Genomic DNA, 9,361 nt, shown 5'->3' on the forward strand with positions numbered 1-9,361 from the left:
ATTCATGTGTTGGGAACAGTAAGCCAAGATATAGACAAATGGCTAGCGGAGATTGAAATAGAAAGTCATTTTTCTATAATTTGGCTTACTGTTCCCAGCGCACCAATTATTATAGGTACGACTATTACTGTTTGCATGCTCCAAATAACAAATTTGGAGAGATCTAATGAATATAAATTAATTTATTAATTAATTAATATTGTCTACAATTGTTTCAATTTACACTCAATACAGATTACAAAACATATATGTTAAAATAAGTTTGCATTTTTGAAGATTTTGAGTGAAACATCTTCAGGGCGAAGGACATTACGAAGTTTACATGTTGATCGTTTGAAATATTCCAATTGACAATTGAAGATCTTGAGTGAAGTCAAGGTCTTCAAAATGCAAACTTATTCTATCATATATGTTTTGAAATTTGTATTGAGTGTAAATTGAAACAATTGTAGGCAATGTTAATTAATTAATTTATTTATTTATATCTATTAAATCTCTACATTTTCTTATTTTATAATATTTGATATTTTATAATTTATTTATTGAAGAAATATCTCTTCAAAATATAATATATTAAACTTGTGTAACTTGGATAAAACTATCCCTGTAAAAGATTTTATATAGCCTCATAGTTACTGAATACACACACACACACACACACACACACACACACACACACACACACACACACACACACACACATACAACTGGAAATCTTTTATCTTTTACTTGTTATAGCCATTGAACTGCGGCCCTGCTTTGAAGGGTTTAGTCGAACAAATCAACCTTCAGTACTAATTTTTTTAAACTGGTACTTATTCTATCGGTCTGTTTTGCCGAATGTAAAAAATAACATCGGCTGGCAAGCTGTGACGCGAGACAAACATAGCACAAACTCAAAGAAAAACAAACAAAGATATATATACATTATTTACGTGTGTGTGTGTGTGTGCGTGTATGTATGCAACGGGCTTCTTTCAGTTTCCGTCCTGCAAATACATTCACAAATACATTTGGTCAGCCCGGGGTTAGTAGAAGACACTTGCCCAAGGTGCCTCACAGAGGAAGAGAACCAAGACCAAATGTTTAAATCACACAGTCACACATGTGTTTATAATGACTTGAAAATTAAAAATTTTAGTTCTCGGAATTTATGTCTTTTTTATTCTACATACCATTTATTTATTTTTTCATTTATTGTTAGAAAAAAATCATTAGTTATGAAATTAATTATTGTTATAAATTGTCGTATTCAAGACAGGGACGAGTTGTCGCCCTCACCATCAGATGATTCTATGTCAAGATTACGAAGAAACAGAACCACTTTTTCGGCTGATCAACTTGAAATTCTAGAAAAAGAGTTTCAGAGAACCCATTATCCCAGTGTAAATACACGTGAGGAATTAGCCTTGAAGACGGATTTGTCCGAGGCTAGAGTTCAGGTAAATAGACATTGTCCTTTATTTTCGTAAATTTTGTTAAAATGTTGATTTTATTATTGTTGTTTAGCTTGCGACCAGCTCTGATCCAACAGAACTATTATCGAAGGCGTTGTAGCCTTGATCTTTCCGTGTTTCTTTTCAGTCATAATGTATCTAGAACTATATTATCCATTGTGGACTTTCTTGACTCCAGGTTGTTATTTAAGAGAGATTTGACAGTTATTTTTAAAAAGATGAGCCGCCGGGGTGTTATTACAAAAGCTGGCACTTTGTCGGTTACAACGACGAGGGTTCCAGTTGATCCGATTCACGGAACAGCCTGCTCGTGAAATTAACTTGCAAATGGCTGAACACTCCACGGGCACGTACACCTTTAACGTAGTTCTCAGGGAGATTCATTCTGTGTAACACAGAATGTGACAAGGCTGGCCCTTTGAAATACAGGTATCACTCATTTTTGCCAGCTGAGTGGACTCAAGGGCACAAGCACTGTCAGGAACCGAACTCATGACCTTATGTTCATGAGCCGAATACTTTACCCACTAAGCCACGCAGCATCACATTGCAGATTTGTTACATTATGAAAAAATAAGTGAAAAAATATATGGAATGTCACAAAGTTAGAAACAAGTCGAGTAACTGTAAGATTTGTTGATGATCCTCTCAGTTGAGATATAAGAAAGTCATAACTCAGTTGTGTCGTTTAAGTAAGTCAGAGATAGTGAAATGGTAGGCTAGAGTGGAGGTGAAACGATACCTGCGAGCTCCGGCGAGCAGAAACTACTCTAGTAGCAGAAGTTAACGGAGAAGGTAGCATGTAACCTCTACACATTTGAGTATGTTGGCCAGAACTAAAACATTGCTGGCATTAATAGTTTTTTTATTCACTGTGTATAGAAAGTCAATTAATCAGATACATATCAATTATAAATATGACACGTGGGATCAGGAACCTCTATGTGATCCCTCGGCTAACTAGCAATAGCAACCAAACCTTTGTTGAGCTACACTCGAAAATATATGGACATATTAATTCACGTAGTCCTAAATAACATTAAATACCCAAGAGAAGGACAAGATGGAACGTCTTTGATCACAGTTTTACTCAATCTAGAGCCGACCTGAGGCTAAACAACCACGAAGCTCTGTTCTTTGTCATCCCGAAGAAGTTTCTTGAAGTGAAAAACTATCAAAAATAATAACCGAGAATGAAGCATAAATTTTAAAATATCTTTTGTTCATTGCCAATAATATCCTTACCATTAATTTCTCTGTTTCTATGACTCGAGTCCCACACGAGCCATATTTTGTGTCAGCCAATAATTATATGCTCTTTTAAATGGAACAAATTAAGGAGCCATTGTCCCTTAAAAATCTTTGAATTACTTAATCTATTGTATGTTGTCAAATAAACTATTTTAACAGAAATCTTTGGCAAAACTTAATACTTGTATTTTGAATACGCGTGTTTCTTTGGTATTCTATCGCAGTTTCAATGCGCCTAGATCTATAATACGATGCTGGATGACTGACAGCAAAATTAGAATCGTTACAATATCAAATTTCTACACAAACCAGTTTAGCAGCCTTTAGCAGCAAGAATATAATTGAACAAAAACATAAAATATCCAGTAAATTATATTAGGTTATGTATATTGAGTTGAGAACAATAGCAAAAGTGTAACGTGCCAACGAACAAGTTATAAAGAATTTATAACCTTTCATTTCTATAGTATTTACTTTTGCTCGGTTTCGGTGTGTTCAAACACAGCAAAACTAAACTTCAATTATTTTACAAAATATATTGTCAAACATTAGATTCGTCGTAAACTCACCTATTGATTCCCTAAAGTCCTATGTTTAAAAATTAATCATAAGAACTCGTACAAAACGTAACGTATCTTTAATATCTCTACTGGAGTATATTTTGTGTTTAAAATGAATCTAGTTGTATACTCATCTCTTTGCATGTTATAAAAGCTATTGTAGAAATGTATATGTAGTTTAAGCTGAAAGAGGTGGCTAAAGATTTCATTGATGCCTTATGTTTTACTCGATGTTTATATTAGATGTATACTTGAGAAATAAGTAAACGGATTGACATGTCTTAACCCTCCAAAGAATGTAATATAACAGAAACTAGTTTGGGTAATTGCTTGAAAAGGCTTTGAAAGTAAGAACTTTCTTTTTCTTAGCACGATGTTCCATTTTGTCAGCAGAAAGAGAATAAGGTCGAATTCGTGGACGCGATCTCTTATTGGTACTTACATTGTCCACTCTAGAAGGATGAAAAGCAAACTTGATAACTTTGAAATTTGGAATAAAAACTATGAATTATGGAGCGCTGAGCCAGTTATGTTCTGCCAGGCCATTTCCGCCATTTTAAATAAAAATAAAAATTGCTTCTATCATAGACGCAAAACTAGAATAATATATTGTTCTCAAAATAGACATAAGGCGTGGTATCAAGGGAAGGGGTTAGTTGAATGTATCGCCCCAGTACTTGAGTGGTACTTTATTTATCGACTCTGGAGAAGTGACAAGCTAAGTTGACCTCAGCTAGATTTGAAGTCAGAAGGTAGCGATCCAGAAGAAAAACAACAAGGCATTATGTCCGACGCTCTAACAATTCTACCAGCTCACCACCTTTAATAATAGTCCCTAATATATAGGCAAAAAGCTTGAAACTTGTGGGAGGAGGTTAGTCGATAGCATCAACTCCAGTATTTGATTGTAACTTTATCTTATTGACACCGAAATGATGAAAAGGCGAAGTTGACTTCGGCGGAATTTGAACTCAGAGCATAAAGAGCTGGAAGAAATACCGCAAGGCATTTTGTCCGACGCTTTAACGATTCTGCCAACGCATTGCACTAAATTGTTTCAAATATTAGGCACAAGACCAGTAATTTTGATGGAATGAGCGAATCGATTAAATTGATTTCAGTCCTTTATTTTATTGGAAGGATGAAAAGCAAAGTCCACTCCGTAGGATATGAACTCGGAATGTAACCGAATTCTCTAATCTTTTACTTGTTTCAACCATTGGACACTGGCTATGCTGAGACACTACCTCGAAGGATTTAGTCGAACAAATTGACCCCAGTACTTATTTTTAAAAGTCTGGTCATATCGATCTCTTTTACTGAATCGCTAAGTTACGGGGACGCAAACAAACCACCACCAGTTGTTAAGCGGTTGTGGGGACAACCACAAACACAAAGATACAAACACACATACACATGCATAAAGAGCATGTATCGTCATAGGGATCAGCTTTCCTGCTGATGTGGATATCACTTTGAAAATCAAAGAGAAAGAGGACAACTATGGACAACTGCTTCGAAACACCAAGCTTCTATACCCAGATTACAAATCATATTTATACCAATAATGATTTGTGCACTTGGTTCTGTAAGTAAATGCCTAACTGACAGTCTGGATAAGCTTAGATTTCCAAAAAGAAAAGAAATCAAATAACTTGTATATTACAAATGTAATCTGTAAGTGGAACAGTAAAAATATGCAAGACCTTTCTCAAGTTTAAAATATGACATTGTTTTCGTTATCTACAATCCAAAAATGGAGCTTTGTATCTTTGTCAGAAACCAGCTCCTTTTTTAGAAGAAGAATTCAAATAATTAAAAACAAGAGAACATATATAGAAATGTTAAGTAGTTAATTAATTTAATTTACTGATTGCTAGTGCTTATTTCTTATGGAAACTGTTAGTATTTTAGTTTATCAATTAACCCTTTCAGATATGAATTACGTATTTATTATTTTTTTTAAAGAAATCATGATTTAAAACAATTGATTTGGTGAATTGATAACACGGAATAGTATATCGCGTGCAAAATTATTTGGTTGCAGGTAGAATTGTGATGAACTACTGTTTCGAGATTAACCTTTATAATTTTTCACATGATATACACTACGAATAAAATTCTGTTACTGATACGTAATTATGTCAAAAAGAATTAAAATTATGATTTTCGGAATTTTTACTATTTATTATTGGATTAGTCAAGAAACATTCTATGAAAGTGTGAAGTCAGTATTAGCTTCGGTTAATTTTCTTAGTAAAAACTATCTAGTGTTTAACAATGAGTTAAAATGAATATGTTTCGTTGTTGTATTATAACTAAAAATAAAATCACACGTTATCGTTGATATTCTAGCGTACTGCTGCAGAAAAAATTCTGCAAAACTTCAGGTTTGAGATGAAAGTTGAATGGTTTAGATATGATGTTGCTTTTTGTGCTTAAAAATATTTTAGTAAATTGATATAAAAAAAAAAATGAAATTTGTTAGGATCCTATATTGTTTTAGAGATTAATTTACTTAAGTGTTCGAATACGATACTGTTGGCCTGAAAGGATTAAAATCTTTAATTTGTCAGAGATAATAAATAATAAAATAAACTATCGAATAGCTAATGAGGAATTTTTTTTTTGTCCCAAAACTGTGTCTAATTAACATTAACAAGCTACAAAAGATGCCTATTCATTCTTTTTTTTTTCTTACAAATGAGTTCTATTCTATAATGGCTGACTTTATTGTTGTGAAATGGTTACTTGGTGAAGCAAGTAGAGATTCCACAACGAACAACTTCACGTGTCCTTTGGGTCCAATGTGCGCTTGGTGACCAATGAGAATTCTGAGTTTTTATTGCTTTCCCGGTTATAAAAACTTCAACAATATTCTCAGCCATCGTATAGGCATTCACTAAGATGTAACCAGACATATGTTACTGGGGAGAAGGAGTAACTTTTGATGGGACGAGCAACATGCTTGGGAGAAAATCCGGAGTAGCCAAGGCCTTGGAAGAACTTCGCCCGAAAGCTTTAGCAATACAATGCCAAGCATATTCTTTACATCTGAGCGTGAAGAAAATTACAACGAATGTACGCTATTATTTGACGTAATTTTATTAAATTGTTAATAATATTATCTAATAATATTATTAAGCAGTAAAGAGGTTGTTACTCTAATCAAGTATTCAACAAAGAAGGAAAATTTCCTAGTGAATTAGAAAAAAAGAAAAAGAAAACACGGAGGGGAGAAGTCTGAATGAAATTGACGCCTGGCGGTATCTAAATTTTGAGTAAAACTAGACGAATAATAGGTGGTGTCTGCTTTTAATGAATTCTTGAAAGTTATTCAGTCCTATTCGAATGTGACAAGAATGTGTGTCGATACAACTAAACGCTGATGTTCAGGTCCATATATATAGATACCAGGCTTAAATGAAAATACAGCTAAAACGTTGTTAAAAGATGAGCGAAACAGCTGAAATTATTAAATAAATTTCTAAGAAAGTAGGAATGCAGATTCATTTGACTCCCGCTCTGATGTTATTGCGCAAAAGGCAGGGTACTACAATTTCCCTTCCAAATCTGCATGACCATAGCTGTAAAAGTCCTCTAGACAATGAGAATTGGGGAAATAGTTCTGTCGACAGCATGATTCCATTACAGACATGTTTTTGAAGCTGTAGATATAAAAGTCTCTTTAAGCGATTAACGTTTTAATGAGGCTAGCTGCAACAGATATTTGGGGCGGAAATATTAGTTTTAAATATGATCAGCAAAGAGAACATCCCCCGAGAAATCAATATTATTAATATAAGTACGCCGTTGACATTAACATTAATTCTTTAGTAGCCCAACTTCCGACATGAGAAGTTTCTACAATAGAAACTTCTTTTTGTTTGTTTGACTGATATTGTAAATCATCTGAATTAAAACCAGCCGATAGATAGTATATAATATCAAAGATTTGTATAATTCGTCAACTTTTACTGATAAATCCGGCAAAATCTGCTACGGGTGAATGAACATTTGCTCAAACAGAGCTATTAAGGATGTCATACTGTAAGTATAAAACTGATGAATCCGGAGCTCACAGCCTTGTTTCAATTTCTAGATTAATCCATGATTATTTCTAGATCAATCTAAATAAGCATCACTTAAGTATCGATTTTCCTTTTCCTTATCGAACTAATGTTTTTCTTTGTATTGTATTTTTGTTCTAAATCAATAAATTTGCGTTATGCCCCTGTAAATCTATTCTCACATGTATAAAAATTGTCAATAAATTTGATAATTTTTCTTTTCTTTGTTTCATTTAGGTTTGGTTCTCGAATCGTCGGGCAAAATGGCGACGTCATCAACGAATTCGACTTTTTCAATATCCGACATCCCTACTGGTCCCTTGGTCACCATCAGCATCAAGTCCAATGCAGATACTTCCGTCAGACAAGACAAGCAACGAAATGTCAACACATCACTTACCTCTTCCACCTCCTGCACATCAGCCACATTTGTCGTTAACGCATCAGTGTTCATTAAACAAAAGACCGATATACATCGATGATTATCCGATGTCTGAAACCACTCCAAACAGAGAGAGATTGAACAGTTTCAAAGATGAATCACATTCCCGCCAACACATTACGTTCGGTAGTAAACATTCAGCATTTCGACCAATAGAGAGACATTGTTCGTAGATGATCACTTGGAGGTTGGACGGAGTACGCAGATGCAAAGGATATTCATTACAAATAGTTTTACACAAATAAACACGTACATACATATTGTACATTGTATGTATGTGTTTGTGCATGTGTATATATATATATATATATATATATATATATATATATATATATATATATATATATATATATATATATATATATATATATACACATACATATATATACATATATACATACACATGCACACACGTACACGCATGTTTAATTACTTTAAGATATTATATTATTGAAAAGATCATTGGAAAACAAGCATGCAAGGAGTTTTATACAATTTACGAGTTGCCTGAAAGTATAGACAAAACTGAATTTGTCAAATGTCTTCTGTATTCTCTGTAGGAGACTCCATTCACATAATCCAATATTGTGATGAACAACGCTATCCAATTCATCTCTAAAACAATAGATACTTTTCTATAGAAGATTCCATATCATTTGCTCATCATATTTCCACAATAATTTCTTTTATTTTTACCATTCCTAATGAAATGACTAAGACTTTACCATCATTAATATCAACATTATCATTTTCTTCTTCAAAACTATGACTTCAAATGATCGAAAAATTGAAGTATTGGTTTATCTATTTTTATAACGTGGGTTTTCTTTAAATCGTAGTTGCTTCAACTTATCTACCCCAAGTGTTCTGTGAGAAAGTTACCTGCGATGGAATAAAGACCTTTCTCATTTACGTCACATTGCAAAAAATGAAAATACGTCTCAAACCATTACATTTCACACCTCTTTGTTCCAGGTTTGGAAATTTGCAGTAAGAGAACATAACAATGCGATAACAATTTGAAAAGTTAAGAAATCTCTTGTCATAGATTTATTGGTTTCATATATTTTGCTGAAATAAAGTTCATCAAACAATTCTACTCTATATGTTTCTCATCATTCTTTTTAATGTTTTTACATTGCAAGTGTCTTGTGACTGTTAGAAACCTGGATCGATAAAATATATTACCAGCGCATTGTTGCGATTGATTTAAGTGAATATGTATCAAAGCGCGATATAAGTGTGGCCCTGTGCCATTATCCCAAATCAATATTGCTAAAAAGTGGTAGATTGAAAGAATTGATAGCATCAGACAAAATAACTTTAAATTATTCTTGCAGTAATGATCGATATTTTTAGTTCCAATGAACACGTATACGCGCGCGCACGCACACACACACACACACACACACATGCACTTAGACGGTAGCCGATAGCGTGAATATGGCAGCATCGACACACACACATATATATAGCTGTGTGTGTGTGTGGGGGGGGGGGGTAGCTTTTATCTTTTGCTTATTTCAGTCATTAGACTGCTGACATGCTGGGGCACCACCCTGAAGGATTTTAGTCGAACGA

At 33.7% G+C, this 9,361-nt stretch overlaps 1 protein-coding gene across 1 annotated transcript in view; it reads left to right on the forward strand.

Annotated features, from left to right (window-relative positions):
- Window positions 1-8,884, forward strand: part of LOC149137212 (paired box protein Pax-6-like) — a 49,810-nt gene extending 40,926 nt beyond the window's left edge. The window contains exons 5-6 of the mRNA XM_089347524.1: window positions 1,258-1,442; window positions 7,576-8,884. Coding sequence (XP_089203650.1) covers window positions 1,258-1,442; window positions 7,576-7,953 — 563 coding nt within the window. The 3' untranslated portion in view covers window positions 7,954-8,884. The remainder of the gene's footprint in view (window positions 1-1,257; window positions 1,443-7,575) is intronic.
- The last annotated feature ends 477 nt before the right edge of the window (window positions 8,885-9,361 follow it).

Source organism: Octopus bimaculoides, chromosome 2, assembly GCF_046866305.1.
Source record: "Octopus bimaculoides isolate indiv1 chromosome 2, ASM4686630v1, whole genome shotgun sequence".
In the NCBI taxonomy this organism is placed as follows: Eukaryota; Metazoa; Mollusca; class Cephalopoda; order Octopoda; family Octopodidae; genus Octopus; species Octopus bimaculoides.